The 22,944-nt window shown below is 31.3% G+C and overlaps 1 protein-coding gene across 14 annotated transcripts in view; it reads left to right on the plus strand.

The window, feature by feature from the left end:
* The window catches only part of RBM26 (RNA binding motif protein 26), an 83,495-nt gene extending 67,712 nt beyond the window's left edge, over positions 1-15,783 (plus strand). For 6 of the 14 annotated variants that reach the window (XM_023513181.1, XM_023513186.1, XM_023513185.1 and 3 more), the window contains 3 exons: positions 7,931-8,044; positions 9,696-11,573; positions 15,349-15,783. In XM_023513181.1, coding sequence (XP_023368949.1) covers positions 7,931-8,044; positions 9,696-9,785 — 204 coding nt within the window. In that variant the 3' untranslated portion in view covers positions 9,786-11,573; positions 15,349-15,783. Of the gene's footprint in view, positions 1-7,930; positions 9,079-9,695; positions 11,574-15,348 lie in introns of those variants that run through there. The other 8 variants (XM_023513180.1, XM_023513178.1, XM_023513179.1 and 5 more) reach the window with 5 other exon arrangements.
* The last annotated feature ends 7,161 nt before the right edge of the window (positions 15,784-22,944 follow it).

Raw genomic sequence — 22,944 nt, forward strand, 5'->3', positions numbered from 1 at the left:
AAAGAATAGAAAATTAACTTGACACTTCCGTTACATAATCAGGATAGTATATAAGCAAGATATAGACTAGAGTATTGGTTTTCAAATTTCTAGATTTCAGGGAAAGGTAAAGTTTAGGAATTTAAAAATTAGCTTGACATAAGGGGTGTCAGTTTTTTTATTTTGCCAGGGAGGAACGCTTAAAAAATACAAAACAAAAATCCAAAAATATTGCAATGTACTCTCACCATAATTGTATAAAGGAAATTTTAACACTGAAAATGTAAGAGGACGTAAACTCCAGATAAAGGATAGGCCTTTTCAAGAAAAGAAAATACTCAGCCCTTGCCAATATTTATTCCAGATTTTACATTGTTCTTATTTTCTGGACCTTTGTCTTAGATGATTGAATGAATTTCTTCTTGTTTTTTATAATCAATAGCTGCATAGTATTTCAAGGTGAAAGTATAGGAATAAGGAAATTGAGACATTCAGATATATATAACTGAAGCAAGAAAATTTTTCCAGGAAAAAGACTCATGCATTTTAAAGACTAAAAAATAAGCAGAATGCTTTTAGCTTTAGGTTAAAATTGTTACAGTTTGACTAGTTTGACTCTATTTTATAAGTCAGATGATTCCTATTACTTTATTTTCTGTTTTTCTGTTTATCACTGTATGAGTGTATTAAAGTTGAACAGATACCCAGATAGGACAGAAAAAAGTTGCCTCCTCTTATGACGTGTTCGAATATTTTTTTTTCCCAACTCTGAATTCATTCTGTACCTTTATAGGAGAACAGGATCCTGTTTCGGAGTAGAGATGATTTTAAAAGAATCAGTCTCAAAGATGAAACCTAGTCCCAAACTCAAAGGATAGTTTTTATATCAAAAGAAAATAGAATTTTGTTATACCGACATATCTTTGACACCCAGCCCTCAGCTGCAAGAATTTATGAGGATTTACTCTTTCAGAATCTGCAGGGTAATTAGAATAATGGCTGAGACAGAGTAAACTCTCTTATGTTACCTGTTATTTATAATACTGTTGTGCTTTTTAGTTTTCTAAAATGAGGAATGATAGATAAATCACTGAAACAGATTAGAGACAAGATAGAGTAAATGATTTGAAAATTTAAGCTTTCTTTAAACTTGAAGTGAGAAGTGCAGAATTGGGTTTATAGAGAATAGTCCAACATCAATAGTTAGAAATTGATGGTGCTGACTGAATAAATGGTAAATTTATAGTAAGAACAATATACGTAAGTGGATTTAGTCAAAAGAATTCAAATTGTATGCACAGTAGTTTTTTTGGTAATGTGTTTTTACTGATTTATGTGATGATTATTAAGTTGTGACATATGAGCACTATGCTACCAGAATTAATTAACTTTAGGTCTGAAGCTAGTGAGAAAGTGGTCATATGCCTTGAACTCATTGAGTTAAAGGATTGAAAGTCTTTCCCCGTAAATTCTAAAGATTAAGTTTTATCTTTTTTTAATCTTTATGTTCATTAATGTAACTCATGCCTAAACATTGTATACACAGGTAGGTAGCTAAAGATAAAATACATACTTGTTCTTGACTCTATAGTTTTCAATCTCCTGGATCTTAATGTCTCTTCTTATCTTTTATATTCCACACTTAAAACTCATACCAGCATGGTGGGTGAAAAGGTTATATGCATTGAAGGTTTTGATAAATATTTTTGAAATTTCACTCCTCGGGAAGTTATACTCATTTGCCCACCAAAGGTTTGTGAGAGTACCTTTTCCCTACACACTGTTGCCATAATGTGTACTCTGCATAGTGGTTTTACCAATTTTCTTATTTAAAAATCTGTGAGTATATAGTTTGTCCTCATTCTTGCCACAGTGATCTATTAAACAGTTTATCTTCCAACTCATTTCAGTTTTTATTCACTTTTATGATTATGGTTGAGTCACTTTCACATTTAAATGCTATTTATTTCTATTTCTGTCAACTGTTAATATCACGTATGTCATTTGCCGATAATTTTGCTGAGTTATCTAGTGATTTTTTTTTTCTTACTGAATTGGAGGAGTTTTGTATATTTGGAACTTAGCTCCTAAGTTACATTTTTAAGAGTTTTCATTTTTGCTATATTTTGCATGATACAGCAAATATAGGTCAATTATCTTTTTTTGTAGTTTGAAAGACTTTCACCAATTTGAGATGATAAACATTTTCTTTTATCTTTTCTTGTATATTTATGGTTTCCTTTTCTTCCCTTTTTTGTTTTTAGCTTTTACATTCACTTTGAAAATACCCTGTTTGGTCTAAGTAGTGAAATAGGTTTCTTTGGGAAAGTCTAGTTTTTCTAAGCTTATGTGAAATAATCTTAGTATGTATATATCTCATGTGTTTATTTGGGTGTGTTCTCATCTCTTGTCTTCCATTGATCAGTTTTTTCTTCATGTGCTTCTTCCTCACTTTTTAGATAAAGCTAGCTTTATAATATATTTTAATAGTTTGTCAGGGATTGTTGGATTCCCTCTCCTACCCAGTTACAATACATTTTTAGGATCTTTCTGGTAGGTTTTATAAGGTTTGTTTTTTTTTAAATACAAACCCGAGAATAAACTTACTTAGTTTCAAAAAGAATAATTTATGGAAGAAGGAACAATTTAATAATACTACATCTTTTTTTAGAACATTGTCTTTCAAATCGTCAAGGTTTTTTGTTGTTGTCATTTTATCCTATAAGAGCATTTTACAGTTTTCTCTACATAGACAGTATATACTGCTTGTTACGTTTTTTTTTATATAGGTAGTGTTTATTGCTTATAAATTTCCCATTACTAATTTCTTTATATTGCTATTTTAAATGAGATTTTTTCCTCTCACATTTTCTGCTTCTGATACATAGGAAGACTACTCATATATATGTAACAGCCGTCTTACCATATTATCTTCTGAAAGTATAAATTCTGTTCTCTTAGGTTTGAGGGGTATTCATTCGGTCATATTGGTGGTAATAATAGTTTTACTTTCATCTCTCACATTTCTGTATTTACTACTCTCAGTTATTTCATTCTTTAAAATAGTAGTAACAGTGTCTTGCTCGTGAAATGGGTGAAAATGCATCCAGTATTTTTAGTATTATGTGTGGTGCTGGCTTTTGGGTTAAGGTAGAATACAAAGGATTTTTGTTTTATGAAAAGTTGTAGTTGTCTTTGATTAGAAATACTTTTTGTTTTGTTGTTTTATAATTTTTTTTGTTACTTGTACAATGACGAGGGCTTTTTTTTTTCTTTCATCTGTTTATATTAGTTCCTAATACTGAACTATTTACTCCTGATATAAATATTATTATGTTGTATTTTTCTTTGATGAGTCCTTGACATCTGCTCTTCATCTTTAACTTATAAAGTTGATTTTTCAAATGTAGTAGATTTTTGTCAGGGGTATTTTTTATTAGGAGTCAATTTCTTTGTACTCTTAGATAATTTAAGTAGCATTGGAGATGTGTCTGAAAATTTTAATAGAATTCATCTGTGAAACTGTTAGGATCTAATTATTTTTAAAATATATCTTGGAAAAAGATATGTATTTTAAGAGATGATTTATTTAAATGTTTTATCTTTTCTGGCTTTAGTTGGGTGCTTTGGTAGTTCTTGTTTCAAAAACTATCTTTTTTAGTCTAGATTGTCAACTGTGTTTGCACTGAGATGAACCAACATCTGAGGCTACATCCCCTTGCTTTGCTTTCTTATTTGGTGGATTTTTACATTTAGCTCCACTTACACCTTTATGATCTCTATCACTTTGCTCAGTAGGCATCCTATAGAGAACATTTAAACATAATGTTCTTTAACATTTTGTAAATGCTTATATAAAGTTCATTTTTATTAAAGTATACTTGAAAGAAATTTGAAAGTACGTCCATAACTCCTAAAGCATTATTTGTACTGTTAAAAAGCAGTATGAAGAAGATGATAGGGTTCAGAAGTAGGCTAAAGTATATACAGTTATGAATGATAATGGAGACATGTTCTGAGAAATGCATTGCTAAGTAATTTCATCGTGGTATGAACATCATAAAGTATTGACATGCCTAAATGGTACAGCCTACTATGCATCTAGGCTGTGCAGTATACAGTAGGCTACAAACCAGAGCCGTAAGTTACTGTACTCAATAACTGTAGGCAATTGTAACGCTATGGCAAAAAATTTGTATATCTAAACAGAAATGGTACAGTAAAAATGTGGTATAAAAGATAAAAAATGGCACGTTGATATCATTGGAGGTTGTAAGACTAGAAGGTGCTCTGGGTGAGTCAGTGAGTGAGTGAGTGGTAAGTAAATGTAAAGAAGGCTTAGGAGATTACTGTACTTTTCTTTTGTAGACTTCATAAATACTACTTAGGCTATTTAAATTCATAAAAAAATTTCCTTTCTTTGGTAATATATTAAACTTAGCTTACTATAACTGTATAAACTTAATTTTTTTAACTTGTTGACTCTTATGTAATAACACTTAGCTTAAAATACAAACACATTGCACAGCTATATAAAAACTATTTTTTTTGTTTCAAATATTATTTATGGTTGTACTAGTGCTATAACAACAGAGTTGTGTAGCTAAAACAGAGAACTTACATTCCATAGAGCTCAAGATATTTACAATTTGACTTTTTAAAAAATATCCTTCCATAAATTTTTTCTATTTCTTTCTCTTTTTTTTTTTGTACTTTTTGAACTTTTAACTTAAAAACTAAAACACAAACACATTAACCTAGATTATCAATATCACTGTCTCTACCTTTATGTCTTGTCCCACTGGAAGGTCCTACGGGCCAATAACACATATGTCATCTATGATAACAATGCCTTCTTTTGGAACACCTCCTATGGGACCTGCCTGAGAACTATTTTATTGTTAACTTTTTTCTTTATAAATAGAAGAAGTATACTCTAAAATAATGATAAAAAGTATAGTAAATGCATAAACCAGTGACATAGTCTTTTAAGTATTATGTACTAGGTATAATTGTACTTTTATAGCCCCACAATAGGTTTGTTTAAACCAACATCACCACACACATGAGTAATGTGTTGTGCTACAACCTTACAGTGGCTATGATGTCATTAGGCAATGGGAGTTTTTCAGCTTCATTATTATTTTATGGGACCATAGTCGTATGTGCAGTCCCTCCTGATTGAAATGTTGTGTGATGTATGACTTGATGAGGATTTTAGTGGATTACAAAGGAGATGTTTTAAATTGTGGGATAAAACAGATTATTCAATAAATAGATGGTATTGGGACAACTGAGTAAAAAGAAGATACTATATCTTTATTCTGATATATCTCAATAATTCAAATTCTATAAAAGTGGATTTTTTAAAGACAAAGCTAGTAAAAAGCTAGGAGATTTCTGAAAATAATCTTAATGTGGAGAGGGCTTTTAAAGGCATCACACGATATTCATAAAGGAACATATTTAAAAAGTCTAATACATGAACATTTAAACCTTGTTCATAGCAAAAACAAAAGACAACAACCCCTTTCTCTTCAACAAAAAAAATTATAAAACCAAAATCCAGTTGGGGAAAACATTTTCCTGTAAGTATAACAAAACTTCAATTAGAAAAATGCAAGCATGCCAGATCTTAAAAAAAAAACCCAAGAAACATTTTATTCCTATAAAAATTAACCTGAGGTGTACAAATATATATGGTTGTTCATATCTGTAGAAGTTGGTTTAATTATGCTAAAAATATATATGTAGCCATTTAAGAAAAGTGACAAATTGATTAGTATGGATACTGAAAGGCATCTATGAAAAAAGTTGGGTCAGTCAAATAAGTAGGAGTTATAAACCAGTAAAAAATGTTCCCATATACACACCACACGTATACTAAAAGGGTATGTATATTTATTAAAAAGTATCAATAGGACTTTATTCCAAACTCTTTATAAAATAGTGGTTATTTTTTAGGAACACAACAATCAAGGATGGTACTTTTTTACATTGTGGCTTGAAATTTTGAATTTTTTAAAAGAGGGTGTTTCAGAAACAATTGTTTGAATTTTAAAGATTTTATGTTGCAGATGATCTGAAATGTTGATTTCTTGAACTTTTTCGTTAATTATAAAAACAAAACATGGTTTTTATTGAAGCGAAAGTAATTATAGGTTATAAATAATGTTTCTTCTTAGAAACTTTTAGTTCTCTTAAATGAATTTACATCTTCAAAAAGTAAAAACTCAAATTACACTGCCTAATAATCAAAAGTTTTTAGGAGAGCAAAGTTAATAAAAAGTTCAAAAATGACCTTGCAAATAATTTTAAAGTTGGAAATCTGGGAAGTTGGAGATCCATCTTATAAATTTGAGGAAGTGCGTGTTGAATTTAGATAAAAATGTGTAAAGTTAGTGCATTGGAAGTTTTGGTCAAGAACTTACAGTAGAAAATGCAGAACATTTTTTGCTTTTTAGGTGAATTTTTTTTTTTTAGCTGAATGAAAAGATGAATTTTATGAGTAGTTATTTTTCATGAAACCATTGGAGTTTCTTATAGTAATATGATATATTTTTATGTAATGGTTATAGTTTTAAAAAATTGCAAGTTGTTCCTGAACTTAAATAAGTATTTTTTGAGACAGAGTTCTCACATTGTTACTGGGTAGAGTGCCATTTGATGGCATAGCTCACAGCAACCTCAAACTCCTGTGCTCAGTGGATCCTCTTGCCTCAGCCTCCCAAGTAGCCAGGAGTAAAGGTGTTTGCCACAATGCTGGGCTAGATGTTTTTATAGATAGGATCTTGCTCTTACTCAGGCTGATCTCAGAACTCCTGAGCTCTGCCTGCCTTGGCCTCCCAGAATTCTGAGATTATAGGTGTGAACTACCACACCTAGCCTATAAATGAGTACTTAAAAAAAAAAAAATGCTAGGTGTATGACAGTGTGATGAAGCCATGGACTAAAAATTTCTGAGCTACATTTTAATAGGCATGAAATCTTTTAAATTTGTCATAAATTTATATATACAAATTTAAAATTTATACCTGGGGACTTTAGAATCACCAATTCTTGTTCAAATGTCATTGAACATGTAATTGTTTCTACATTTCATATTATGCTGTTCTTTGAGATTGCTCTATAAATCTTTTGTGGCTGTGCTATTTCAATATGTTGCTAACATTGATTTATGTTAGTTCGTTCATGTTACTTTAATTTGCACTGTTTCTAAAAGAGCCACTTAACATGGCAAGTACTTAGACTTGAAACTAATTTTATCATATTCAGATATAAAAGCTTTGTAAGAAAGACTATTTTCTAATAGAAAAGTTCAATAATTTTTTCTTTTATTAAGATACTTAGATATTTTATTAGTTATACCAAATATTTTATGATAGCTGTGATCATTTGTTGTAATCAAAAAATAATGTGATACTTTACATATGCAAAATTATTGTTATATATATTAAAGGTTTCTACTCAATAGTTACTGTATATAGTATTTGTAAATTAAAATAATTAAAATGCAATAAAATACATTTGGCATATTAATTCTAATTTAGGCATTAATTCAGAAGGTATAGCCAGGTTCTTAAAGTAAGTGCCTTGGGATTATTGTCTTAAATAGCAGCAGTTGTACAATACCATTGTATTGGAAAGATGTAGACATATTTCTTCTAGTTAGATACTGGCCAGTAGTGAAACAGTTCTTCTCAATTATGAGAAATTGTTCTTATTTTCTTTTTAAAGGAATTTCTAATCACTAATCTTGAGTGTAGAGTGAATAACCATATAAAGTAAATTGTAAATTATGATAATAAATAGTGAATAGTGACCACAAAGAAGATGGATGGATAAGTGTCTTCAGTTGTATTTAGCTCTTTTAACTTAAATATCAGGGGCTATATTTATGTTTATTTTTTCAGAAATTATTAAAATATTCCAATATTCTTAATTGTTTTAGGCTGCAGTTCATGGAGCTCGTTTCAAAGGGCAGGATCTAAAACTGGCATGGAATAAACCAGTAACTAATATTTCAGCTGTTGAAACAGAAGAAGTTGAACCTGATGAAGAGGAAGTATGTTTTTTTTCCCACTTGTTTTTGCCCTTGATCATTCATAGTTTTTACATAAAGTGCTATTTTTATGGCTGTGACTTTAACATAAAACTTTCATTTCTAAGCTATATTCCAGGCAGGGGATATCAGATAAATGCAGACAACTTTACATTTTCCAGGTTAATGAGAACTGTGGATTGCTAATCCAGAGAAAATACATGAAAATCATATATATAATCAATTTTCATTTACTCTTAGAAGACAATAATTGTTTAGATTTTTATTCACAGGAAACCTTGTAATATTTTAAGTATTAGGGTATCATACTCAATTGGTTTATTAATAATTTCAACTTTCCTGTATTTTAAGTCATATCATTAGTTCATTAGAATGAGTGCCTGCTATGTGATAGATATTGTGATAGATGCAAACATGAATAAGACACGGTCCCCATCATCAAGGAGCTTATAATTTGGAAAGGAGGGTGGTGGCAGACACATAAGAAACTCATTGTGATAAAAGCCAGACTGATGATGCTGAATAAAGACTTGAACAACATGCTGTGGGAACCCAGAGGGAGAAGTGATTGTTTTTGTCCAGAAGAATCATAAAGGAAGTATTGACATGGAGCTGGACCCTAAGTGAAAAATAGCTTTTTCAAAATCTAGAGCTGAGTTTGGGGATATAGTTGAGAGATTGAGAGGTTTTAGGCAGACGGATAAGCTTCAGGATAGATGTAGAAGGAAGAGTGTACTTTTTTGGTTCACAACAGAAAGTTAGGCCGATGAGTGAGAGGTGTGGGCATATAGAACAACAAAGTGGGAGAGCCCTTTGAACCAAATACTTAAAAGTAAGCAACTCTGTTTCATGTAGGAAAAGGTTGAAGAAGTTAAGAAATAAAGGTAAGGAGGAGAAACTAATGCCTTGTTTTACTCTTGTTTGATCTTCATAATGGCACTTCATTTTGTTTAAAGAGCATTTCAGGGATGTTATACATATCCATAGTCAAATGCAAGAATAAAATGTGTATTTTGAAACTCATATACATGATTTGTCATTTTATATTTTAGATTATACCTTTGTCCTTCCATGAGTTTGAATTGAATGGGGAGAAAAGCAGGAGAGCTCCTGGTATTAGGTATTTTGCAAAGTTTGAAATAGCAGTCTGAGCAGTTTTTATGAAGGGAGTGGGGAAAAGAAAGGAATGCTATAAAAGAAAATGTTTATTACATAAATACAGAAGAAAAGCAATACAAATCTTAGTAGAATTTCATATAAGTTACTGGTTGATTTGGTATTCAGGGTTTGACAGGGTAAATCAGAAAACTTACTGATTTTTTTTTTTTTTAAGTATTAAGCAATATTTTGAAGGTACAGAAGGGCTAGTTGTCTTCTAAGATGGCATAATTTGATAAAAAGGCAGGAGAAATGGCATGCACAGAGGCTTAATTTGGTATTTCTTTCGTGCCTGTTTCATGCAAGCAATAGAATACTCTAGAGAAACCACTGAATGGATAAAGGTTGCTTTTCTTTTGTTTCTTGAATGTTCTAGCTATAGAAATACCTTTTGTATTCGACTCTGTTGAGAGAGATCAGTATTTAAAAGTGTCACCTTTTTTTTTTTTCTTTTCTTTTTTTTTGGGTAAATTCCTAAATACATTTTAACCTAAAGTTTCAGGAAGAGTCTTTGGTGGATGACTCATTACTTCAAGATGATGATGAAGAAGAAGAGGACAATGAATCTCGTTCTTGGAGAAGATGATTTGACTGATCATTGATCTGCATATGCTAGAACTCTACCTGTGTTTCATTAGTATTATCTAATGTACTTTTACATATTTGTAAAAACAATTTTTGGTAAAATGTGATGAAGATGGATTTCACAAATAGACAAAAGAGAAGAAAACTACCTTCCGATCCTGTATTTTGAAAGATTGATGTTTGCATTTTATTTCAGTAAACAATTGCTAAAGACATCACCCTAGAAACATATGCAATGTTTTTATTACATACTTCTACTGAACATTACAAAATTCCTTGGGTTCTTTGTAATTTAATGAATAGGTCTAAAACTTACGACCAATACTTGTTATAACTTAGAGGATTTTGTTTTATTCCAAATAAGGAATGAATTTGCATTTAAAATCTTAATGAATGTTTTAAAAAAAATGAATAGATAACATAGTACTCTAACTAAAGTCTCCAAGTCATGTATTCATAATATTACATAGTAGTATGCTTAGGCTTTACTATGTATTAGCCTTTTGTTGGACTGTGTATGTACTTTACCATATGGGGTTTAAAGATAATGGTGTATGACTGCTTTACCTGAGTCCTTATGCATCCAGATGTCAAAAATAAAGTGGAATGGTCTCTTAAAAAAAAAAAATGAAAAGAAAAAAAAAAAGCAATGACAAAAAAAAAGCCAAGACAATGTTCCTTGATTTAAAAAAAAAAAAAAAGAAAAAAAGAAAAGAAAAAAATTAAATAGACCATTCCAGATGGTGATCTACCCTTCCCCCCAGTTATCACAAAAAGAGCTATAATCACTAACTTATTCGTAATAATAATGGTTACTGGTACCTTTACAATAATGTACAATCCATTGTTTAAAATTTATACCACTTGAGTTTGGTTTGATCCTATAAATTTTCAACAGATGTCTTAAAATCTAAAAGCAGGCTGATTAGTTTGGAACCAGACTTCAAGTAGAGATAACATTTGGTGAATAAGAAAACATCACATTACATTTTGGATGTATGAAAGAAAACTTGACCATTTGAAGATGTATGAATAAAGAAATGTACTATAGATACTACTTTAGGAAAACACTGTTTGGTAAGTGTTCCAGTCTGATATTTTAAGTGTGTATTTCCTATACTTGTATAAAAATATTTGACATTTGCAACAATATTGTGATTTTTAAGTGGATTTCTCTGGCAAGTGAACATGATCATTGAAAATTGATACAGCAGTTTCCAGGAAATAAATGCATTTTTTTTTTGTAGAATGAGGGGGTGGAAGATTACATATTTATCTTTAAAACTCATCATTTTGGTTGCAAGTGTCTCTGCTTCTCTTGAGATTATAGTGATAATATTAAAAATCACATTTTAAAATAACTTTTTTCCACATTGGGGTCCGTCCTCACATTGAAAAACTGTAATATTCCCACCCCCATAGTCTTCTGCCAATGGAGTCCTTGTGGATGCTGTTCTTTTTCTTCCTGTCTCCTTCCTCTTCCACACTTGGGGTTACAGTTATACATATGTTCTTGATGGTAACACTATTTAATAGGAATGTTTTGGCCTGCAATTGGTGTACATATTTATATTTAAAATTTCAAAATCAGGTTTCAGTTTTCAAAATAGTGACTACTCGAAAACCTCTTCAGTATACTTAGATCTATGATATATTTTTATATAGTCTCTTGTATGTTGACTATGTGCTGTTCTAATTCATTAGGTAAGTTTGTTTTCTTTTCTTTTTAGTAGTCGTGAAAGATGCCAAATTGGCAGAGGCTCACCTTTCTTCTCTTTACACCAAACAGGTATTAAAAGAAAGTAAATCTTTCAAAGGCCAGTTAAATCTCCATGCTGATTTTTGGCTTTATAATTTGATTAGAAAAATTTTGACTGATATTTCAAAAATTATTATAAAATTCCCTTGGAATATAACTGAAATTACATACTCTGCTTATTTCAGTCCATAAATATCTAATCAGTTTTCCTAGCCTAAAATTCTCTATTAACCTTAAAACATTTTAAGCTATGTTGCTTTGAATGGATTCAGAAGACAAATATACTTCAATTTCATCCCAAAGTAAGGGGGTCAAATAATTCTAACATTCATTAGGTTTATAATTATTCTGTTATGAGCATTAATATGATTTTAATATTAGTATTAATTTGCTATTGAATGTTTTATTTATAAATAATACTCGTACTATACATGTACTTTCTTACGTTCTCATTTAAGACTCATGATCTCCTTTTGAAGTAGTTATTAATTCCCATTTTACAGATAAGGAAACTTAGGCTAATAAAGATGGAGTAATTGCCCAAAGTCATAGCTAGTAAGTAAAGGATTAGATTTGAATGTAGACATTTTTGTGCCAACATTTTTTAAACTCAACATTATTGCCTCCTTCCTAGTTATTGATGAAACATGAGGTGGTGTTTACAGTAAACATGACAATTTTTGCCTCAAAGATATTGCACAAAATCAGTAAATTCAGTTATTAGCCAATTCATACTTTTACCCTCCCTTTTAATACAGCACTTTGTTCATATCTCTGTTACAGTACTTATGTTGTAATATAATTTTATCTATCTGGTTTATATGTCTGTCTTCCCCACTAGATTACAAGCTCCTCTAGGAAGGGGACCATGTCTTATTCATCTTTTTATCTCTTGTGCTTATAAAACCTGGCTTGTAGTGGGCACTCAGATCTGTTTGTTGGATGAATTAATGAACAAATGCATATTTAAATCTCCAATAATGGAGTGAAAATTACCTCCCTTGTTAATTCTTAATTAATTTTCCAAAATCTCTCTTGAAGGTCTCCTCAGTCATTGGGACCATTTTGCTAACAATTGATACAGTTAAGTTTCACCAGTGGGCTTACAAGTACTGATGGAGGTATATATATATATATATATACATGTAGTCTTAGTAGAATTTCCACAAGAATCAGTAAGATACTAATATTTTGGAGTATTAAAGCAGTGTGTTTTAGGAGTGAAATAGCCTTCGGTTTCTATCAGTATGTATCATTAGGTGCCAATCTAGTCCATCCCACTAACTTTTTACATCCAAAGGTGACCTAGTGTAGAGTACTGGACAAGAGTTAAGAGATTGAACTTTTGGTCCCAGCTCTGCAACAAACTCTGTGGCCTTAGACAAGTCTCTTTACCTTATCCAGGGTTGTTTCCTTGTCTGTAAAATGAAAGGGGTTGGACTAGATGATCTCTAAGGTCCTTTTTTATATCTGTAGTTTCCCATGCTATTAGTTTTGGTCTAAAACAATTTAATATATCTAAATGGTTTGTCTATTGTTGCTGCTGTTGTTTCTATCATATCAATGGAAACAACTTGGATATGGTTATGATAATTTATATAATGTCTTTTGCTATAGTTTTGTATATAGTATTACCAAATGCTTGCATTTGTCAGAACAAAATTTCATGCAACCTGTAGAAACTAGTTTTTATCTTCCCTAGCACTTCCCCTTCCAATTATAACTTTTCATTTTGCTTCTAAACACTTGAGTTTAAAAGTACGAATCTTTGCCTGTAATGCAAATACAGTTTTCTCACCAATATGAATTTAAATTCTTTTTTCCATTTAAGTTTACTATTTTTTTTTTTAAACAATGTGCTACCTAAAACTGGAAACACATTTTTAATTCCGCTTTAGTACAGATCTAGGTTGTGCAGGCTGAAATGGGAGTGGGAAGAGAATTGAAGGCATTTGTAGGTAGCTATTTCTTACAAGAAAAAACTGAGGGTCATATATTATTGATTAAAAGATTGATTAGGATTACCTCAAGGGATGATTGAGTTGCTATTTTATGTATTTCACTCAGTATTTTATGTCTCTACTTAAATGGTTGTTTTAAATGTTATTCGGTAACGGTAACATAAATTTTAACATTTACCCAATACCCAAGCGCTTAATGAAAACCTGGTACAGAAATGAGAGAGGATTCCATAGTTTTTGTTTTATTGTAATATGATTAAATGTACAACCACTAGTTTATATTATAAAGATAGGACTTCACTGTTTTAGCTGATTATGTGTAGAAAGTGTGGCTGAGCTTAATTGAAGGAAATATCTTCTTTGCTAGAACTGTTTTTTGGGGACTGTATTTCCAGTCTTACTTGGAACACTAATCATTGGCTACAAGGGTTCAAAAAGAATGCAAACAGTTGCTCATTTGGTATGTTGAAGTATCAATGGTTACTTTTAAAGTGAACTTTTATGTTTTCTTCTCTTTCCCTTACACATAATGTAGACTAATTATACAAAACTAAACTAGTCCTTTTAGAATTTATATGAATATTTGTAAGCTCCCTTTACAAAAATCTGTTAGCTTTTTAAAACAAAAATGTCCTGCTTGGAATTCTGGCTTACTAAAGTTAGTTCACATTTTAGTCTTTCTCTCAGGGCATTTCTTATTGTGGAAATGCTATGAGAGAAATTTAATGTAGAATTAAATCACTAGTGTACAATATTTATAAAGCAGAAAGAAAAATTTTCTTTTCCTAGATCTCAGGAACTATTTTGTTCTTGTTAACTTCTTAAATTGAGTAGTTATTCTAAGATGTGTATGCAGGCCTTTAGAGAAGAGTAGTTTGTTGGGGGTTTTTTCTTGATCATGGTGTATACCTATCAGATGACATCAGAGGTTCTTTCAAATAGCTACAAGAAGTTATAGGAAACAAAGAAATCTATCTGAACAAGACTGCCATTCTTAGTAATTTCTAGTGGAAACATAGGTGCTTAGAAAAACTCCTAATTTGCTAATAAATTTATTTCGGTTCATTAGTATTATATGCTCATTACTTAATGTAATTAAAAGCATTTTTTTATTTTACTTTTTTGTGTCAACTTTTTATACTGTTCTAAATCCCTCCCTCCCTTCCTGTTTCTTTATTTCATTCATCTTCTCATCATCCAAAGTTAGCCTCCTTGTTGTATATCAGGCATTGTCTCATTTGATGTGTTCCTTTTTAATTTTTGTGCTTAGTATAGCATTCTACTTCATATAGTGTGATTAAAGAATTAAATGATTATTATATGGGAGCTAAAAGAAATTAGACCTTGCAATTACTTTCAAGTCTTCAAGAAACTTTAAGAAAATTGCTTTTGCTTTTATTTTCATTTGCAATGACTTGGAATTTGTTCATGATTTCTTGAAATTTCTTTGCCTTACCCACCCCTCTATAAAAATTTACTATCTGACCAATTACTAGATTTCCTAACTGAAATTTAGACCATAGCCATGTTGTATGCTGTGGTCTTTTGCAGCTCAAAGTTTAAAGGAAAGCATCATGCAAAGAGATTTTGCGAAAATCATTTTAGCCAAAGCTGACCCTTTGTGTCATTTGTCTGCAACTTTTTTTTCCTCAAATAGATTTTTTTAATGTTTAGAAAACTTGGAGGTCAATTTATGTTGTGATACAAGATTTAGACTTATTTGCTATTTTCGAAGTTTTTTTTAATGTTAATAGTTTTTTTTAATGTTTAGAAAACTTGGAGGTCAAATTATGGTGTGATTCAAGTTCTTTTTTTTTTTTTTTAATAGTCTTCTCTTTTTCCAGCAGAGAGAGATCATCATTGCCTGAATTTAGTTTTGTGACTACAAGAGCAAGACCTGTTCCTGTCTGGAGACGACTGTTATTATAATATCATCCTATCATTTTATGTTTGCCCTTTATCAATTTGAACAGATGTTTACATGTATTATAATTAGCATTTTATCTTTACAGTTCTCAGAAAAGAGTACATCTGAGTCCAGAGTGTATTTGAATATGTGCTCTGTCTGACCTTATTCTTAAATGTTTTCTCTCCTTAATTTATAGCCATTTATTTCTTAAACACCTTACAAAGGAACAAGGACTTTTTTGGCTTCCTAACATGAGACATGTTCAGTCTCAGCCAAATTGTGAATTGTGTCTAGGAAATCTATAAAGCCATGATACTGTGTTCATTAGCATAAACAATTTAGAATGAAGAAAATGAATTAAAAAGTTAAACATGAGTTTGGTTTTAATTTTTCTGAGTTTTAATATATATTTATGGGAATAGGATAGCCACTTAAAATAATTTTAAACAACCAACAGTACTTTTTTAAACACTGTAATAGCTTGCCTATTCTGAATATACTTAACTGATGTCAGTGTTGTTGCCAAGGCCACTTAACCCAGAGTTTTTTAAAAAATAACTCTTCAAAACTAAGGAGAAATTTTTTCTCTTTTCAAGTAATAAGTGATGATTTATGGATTATAAATATTAAAAATATCTATTAAATGTCTAATTTACACAAATTTTCCATTTTTTCACTTACGATCAAAACATCAAAGACAATCTTTAAAACAAAGGGAAATAGTGTTGTATAACTAACATTGCTAAAGATCCTTTTTTAAAAAAAGTGTACGTCCAAATTGTTTATAAGCAATGTCCTAGAATTACTTACAAAAGGTAAAATTAAATATTCACCCACAATATTAAATTTAGAATGAGCACTATAAAAGAAGTTTTTACTTAATTTCTGAATATTTCTTCATAGATTCTCAGGAGGCATTTGAAAAGTCAGATGTTATTCTTGGTAACAGTTCTTTATGAGAAAAGCTCAAATTACACTAATTTAATTCACTCTTTTATATCCATCCAGCCATACTCATTATTTCACCTTTTTTGTGCAAAGCTGAATATTCTGCAAACTTTTTTTCCTCTTGAGTTATGCAATGTGTCTGTCTTAATGAAAAATAAAATGTTAGTAAATCAGTCATGATACAGATTATCTATGTTGATCCACATTGGTTGGACATGATTGTTAATGCTCGGCTTGGTTAAAGGAGGAGTACACATTTTGGAATGTGTTCTAATATAATTAGTGACCTAGTGATTGGTAAGGCATTTTAAAAATTAGGTTTTGTTTTGGTTCGTATTTGCTAACTAGCTGCAGGGAGTTCATAAATACTTTCCTAGATTAGTTTGGCATTTTTTTATTTTTAACAAAGGGTTCTCTCTCCCCACAATAATGGTTTAGCTGCTAAGTTAGAACCCAAAGAAGACTGTTTGAAGAAACCATACCTGCTATTAACAGTGTTGATTGGTTAATGGATATGGACCATGTACCACTACCCTCCAAGTTTGTTATCCTTTTTATCTCTTTACTTTTAAATTAAAAACAGAGCAAATCAAAATCAAAGATGCCATTGGGAATCAGAAGACTAGATTATTTGATTCTCATTAAGATCACTGAGCTTTTTGAACATTGCTGTGAGATCCAATCAGTTACATATTTAAATCCCCATCTGTTGATTAATTAAAGGTTTTCATTTTCTCGAATAGGATTCTCATGGAGCTATGTATAGATAATTGTACAGAATCACTTTTGTGTAATTGAATGAAGCAGTTTACCTCTGCATGATTGCATTATGGAAGCCTTTTATATATCTTTATATTTTTCAATATACTTAGATTTTACACTATTAGCTGCTTTAGTCATGCTATATTTGTTTTTTTTAAATAGAGTTTATAAATATGCTCAAAATACAGATCAACTGAATATTTTTGGTCTTGTTTACAAGATAAATAATAGTTTAAAGTGATTCAAAGGCCCCTCAAGTGTCTTAGGAAAAAGTCATTGGTGCTATAAAACCTTTCACTATCAGTTTTGAACCTATTGTTTAGGCTTTGCTAGGCTTTAATCTATGATTGTTTATGATTTATTCTCATCTAGCAGCATAATTATAAAAGAGGTCTGTGCTGAGTCATATAGAGTCCAGCCCATTAGAAACATCTCATAATTTAAGTATATTATGCAGAGTGACTATATACTTATTTGTGCCCAGATTCCCAAAAAGAAAAGTATTTATTTTGATAAGAGGAAGAGGAAGGTGGTTAATTTGGCTAGAATAAAAAAATACATTCAGCCTGGCTGTTTCCCACATTTCAAATGGAAAACTTCTAGTCCTAGAATATTATGTAATCCCCACTCTGCTTTAAATTCCTATCTGTCTTTCACTCTGTGGGAGGCAGAATAATTCTTACATATTTACAGAGTATTTGGTGAAATGTAAAGAGATATATTATTACATTGTACAAGTTTTTGTGTTGATAGATTTCTGTCCCCAAGATTTTCTTCCAGCACCTTAGTGAATGTTCATAAGATACAATTTTTAAGTATCATCAAAGCATTCATAGATGTTTACTTTTGATTTTCAGAAGGCTGAACCTGTTTTGGGTGTGATATTACTTCAGAACATACCGTCTGGCACAAGATTTCCTTTAATAAGTTTATTTTAACTCATTTTCTGTGGACTGTTGAATTGAAAAACACCAAAGGAGTCTCTTCTTATCTGGAGACTGGATTGTTCCAGTTTTTAATACCTGTGCCCATAAGTATCCCATTTCACGAATGTGTGTTGGCATGGGGAAAAAAACTTCCCTGCTCTTTGAGTGGAGCGAAAGCAATTGGTTAAGCTGTAGCAGCTTTTTTGTTTATTTTTAAAAGTGATAATAAAACGTGAACTGAAAAAGGTAAAACTTGAACTAGAAACCTACTCTTGTATGCTTAGAATGTTTATAGTATTACATGTTTATGTGGGGTTGTCAGCATTTTTATTATTTATAGTTGAATTATGTTTTGTTTGTTGAATATCCATATTGTTTATTATTTTTGTATTTTGAAAAATTTTAAAATAAAATAGTGTTACTAAAAACAGTTGTTAACGTTTTAAAATTGTTCTGAATCTTGCATCAGTACTGTTAATTTGGACTACACAGAAAAATTTGTATCCATTGGGCATTACATAATTGAAAATTCTGAAAATACTTATACAGGAAAATGACTCCACATCTCTTCTCCTCCCAACCCTAAATTCTCACTTTTAAGTTGTTTTAAGTCACCTTTGCTACCAATGTGTTACTGGCCTAATGATAACTCCTTTCAAATATACACAGTTCTTCCTCATATTTCTCCCTATTTTTGCCCCTTTTCCTGCTGGATATTCTTCTTCATTCCATTTGGCAGCCAAAAAGTTCTTTTTATTATGACTAATAACTATAAAAAGTGATTTTCATGTCAAAGAAAGAATGCTGCATATTCTTAAGTGAAATTATACATAAAGTGTTTATGTAGTATAATGACAACCCCCACCCCCAAGCCACTAAATGTTTTCAGAATTTCCCTCCATAACTTTCATAGTTTTCATCTGAACCTTTTTTTCCTCCTGATCTCATTTGGCCTGCTTTTCTGGCATTCAGTATATTCATTTCATAATTTTATGGAATGATGAGTATTATATTATTTGTGATTTTGACTTTTATTGTAGATTCTTTCCTATCAGATGTATCTCTAATGTGGTTTAGATAAGCTTGATAGTAACCTTTTACCTGTGACACTGCTGCTACAAGAAAATAATGTTTTCAAAGTGCATAGGTTGATAAAAATCTACTAAAAGATCTGGTTGAGGTTTGGCACCTGTAGCTAGCAGGCCAGCCACATACACTGGAGCTGGCGGGTTAGAATCCAGCCCCAGCCTGCCAAGCAGTACTGTCAACTACAACCAAAAATAGTGAGGCATTGTAGTGGGCACCTGTAGTCCCAGCTACGTGGGAGGCTGAGGCAAGAGAATCGCTTCAACCTGAGAGTTTGAGGTTGCTGTGAGCTGTGATAGCACAGTACTCTACCCAGGGTGACAGCTTGAGACTTTGTCTCAAAAAAAAAAAAGAGATCTGGTTGTGAAATACTAGAGAACTTTGATTGACAATGATACTCTCAGTAAAATTATTTTTCAAAGTATATGTATGGCCAGTTCCTGTGGAATATTTGCAGGTGAGCATGTTGTCAGCCTTCACTTAATTTAAAAGTATTTCTGCACAAAGTATGAATGAATTTGTTCTTTAATATTTTTCTTAAAATCACATGTAATACATTCCACTGTAGAGAAGCTAAAAAAAAAAAAGGGATAGTATAATAAAATGCCTTTTATCCATATATGCCATATATGGTGCCTAGACATTTTAAAATACAAGATTACATAATTGATACTTTCATAGACTTTTTCCGCTTATGATAAATTTTTATCTACACCATTTAAAAGACCCCATCATCGTTTACAGATGAATTATGATTTAGTGAATCAGTTCTTATTTTTGGACTTGGGACCTTTCCATTTTTTACTGTAAGATAAACAGTGCTGTGAACATTTTGTATCTTTATTTTTTCCTGATATGTTCTCAGAACTACATGGTCAAGGTATACTAATTTCTAAATTGTGTGACACATTGTGAATTTTGTCTTTTACAAAACAGGTAATACCTATAAATACCTAAGTATTTTCACAATTTAGCTTTGAGAACAGCATAAGTTAAGTTTTCTTTGCACATAAGTTAGAAGTTACTGAATTCTGTGTAATGAATCACATGCTTGCTGAAGCTCTCATGCTGTAGTGACATTGTTATTGATACTTTCCACGATATAGTTAATTGCCATGATTTTGTATACCATAGCAGATTTCTTTTCTAGAAATAATTGATAGTTTATAAATTTTGGAGAATTTTTATAGCCTCATGACCAATCTCTATTGAAAATTATGACAGATAATTTCCTTTTTTTTTTTTTTTTTTTGAAACAGTCTCAGTTTGTTGGCCCTGGTAGAGTGCTGTAGCGTCATAGCTCACAGCAACCTCAGACTCTTGGGCTCAAGCTATTCTCTTGCCTCAGCCTTCCTGGTAGCTGGGATTACAGGTGCCCACCACAGCCACAATGCCCAGCTATTTTTAGAGGCAGGGTCTCACTCTAGCTCAGGCTGGTCTTGAACTCGTGGGTTCAGGCGATCTGCCTGCCTCAGCCTCCCAGACTGCTGGGATTACAGGTGTGAGCCACCCCACTTAGCCCTATAATATTTACTTTTTAGTAAATAATGTGAGAGAATCTGGATTGAAATTTTGATTTTTAATCATATTCACTATGAGAATAAACAGTCCCAGTAAACAAAGAGCCTCATAACAACCAAGGAGTTACTTTATCTTAATTTCAATGCTCCAAACTGCTTTTCTCCAGAAAAAGCAGTTTCTCTATGATTTGTGTTTGCTCCATGAAGTTCATACTGATACTCATAAAGCATCAACTGAGCTATGAAAGAAGAAAATTAAATAATAGAAAGATAGTGGTTTCATCTGTTTTTGTTTCTAACAAATCAAAAAAGCTGTTTTTAAAATAGAACAAAATTCCTTGCAAATTATGAGTTTTCCTTAGCTATCCATGTGATGGTCATGTTTTTATTTAAATGGGTAGGAACACATTTGGGGCAGCTAATATAAAAGGTTGTATGATATAGTCAAGAGTTTACAATGTTATGGCAGAATTTTCTTAAGTTCTCAGCTTTTTTACTTTATATGTGTTAATATGAAAGTTCCTTTTTGCATTTTTAAAACAACTTTAATGTTAAAATGTTTTTATCCCAGAGATCTTATTTAAGTCAAATTTTTCAGGGTGTCTGGAAATTCAGGTGAATATTCATAATGTGAAAGACATTGCCAAACCAGTTTTAACAAAGAGTAATATCTTTGACTCAGACTTTATGAATTTCCTGTGATTTTTTTTGTATTAGAAGTGTTAGGAAAGAATTAGAAATTATGTCCTTGAAGTTTTGGAATTAGAAATGATTAGCTGTCAAATGTAGTCTATTAGGTTATTGCCAATTTTACATTTTTTTTTTAATTAAAAGTTAGAAATTAAGGAGTGATTGAATCTCTGGCACTTAATGGTTATGTGTGAGGTACTATCAATAAAAACCAACTCTGATCAAAATATTCTTTGAGTACTTATCTGAGTATAAATCATGACAGCCATATGTCATTTATAATATTAAAATGAATAAAAACTAGATATACTAAAAATCTTACAGAATCTTAACCATTTTTGGTTAACTTGTAGGAGTAGGGCTTTTTTGTTGTATCAAGATCTCCAGGGAAGGAGAGAGATTTCCCAATGTAGAAGTGCTCTCAAAAGAATAGAGCAGATGCCTTCCCATCTAAGGTGCCAAGGATGGGTTATAGGTTTAATTCTGTACTTGTGAAAGTTCTATTTTAGATTAGGAGCTGCCTAGAAGCAAGTTGTGGGGTTTGGTTTTTTCTCCAACTGATAAAATTTATTAACCATCAAAAGAAATTAAATAGAAAAAGGTGCATCCAAAAGCACATCTGCTCAGGGCCCCTCTTGTGTTCTTCATAGGGAAGCCCTCAGGGTAGAGGTGATCAGCAACCTGAGTGGTTCCCAGGGTCCCTGTTTTTCTTTTCTGTCACAAGAGCATATCACACTTACCACATAAAGGCATAACAATATCCTCGGATCTAGTCAGGGTTCAATGTATCCTATGGTCTTTGCTGTGCTAACATAACTTAACCTGTGACTAGTCTTGCTCACTTGGACCTAGGAACTTTCCCAGTCTGTGCACTTAGGCCTTCCCTGTGCAATTCTACCTGGGGTCTACCACAGCAGCCTTCTAAATTCTATGGCCAGAACAAGGGAAGGTTTCCTACTTGAGATTCGGTCAAAGCATCTAAATCTGTATTAGGTTTCATTTGATTGAAGAGCTCCAGGATTTTTTTAAACAGTGGAAACATGTTCTGTATATTTGTGTCCCCCAAATTTTGTTATATTGAACTCTGTCTCTTAACATACCCCTAATCAGATTCTCATTCCATTTTCTTGTTATTTTTTCAAAATGTGAGGGATGTATGTAGTCTTACATACACTAAGGAAATGGAATATTTAATTTAAAAGCTACCCCTAAAAAGAAATCTCCATGCTCATTATTTCTTCACTGAAGAATTTTACCAGATATTTGAAGAATTAATGCCATTTCTACATATTCTCTTCAAGAAAATAGGAAGGATGGAATACTTAATATATACTTTAACTAATACTTTAATTTATAAAGTTAGCATTATCCTAATACTAAAACTATAGGTAATACAGCTAAGAAAACTATAGACCAGTAACTTTCAGGAATACAGATATGAAAATTCTTAGCAAAATACTAACAAGCAGAATTCATCAATAATCTTAAAAGACCAAGTAGAGTTTCTTTAGAGTATACACAGGCTAAAGAAAAAAAAAATCACACACCAAAGAAGAAACACTTAACAAAATTCAGTATTTCTGATAAAATAAAGCCTTT

This window comes from Otolemur garnettii, unplaced genomic scaffold, assembly GCF_000181295.1.
Source record: "Otolemur garnettii isolate 467f Iridium unplaced genomic scaffold, OtoGar3 scaffold00036, whole genome shotgun sequence".
Classification (NCBI taxonomy): Eukaryota; Metazoa; Chordata; class Mammalia; order Primates; family Galagidae; genus Otolemur; species Otolemur garnettii.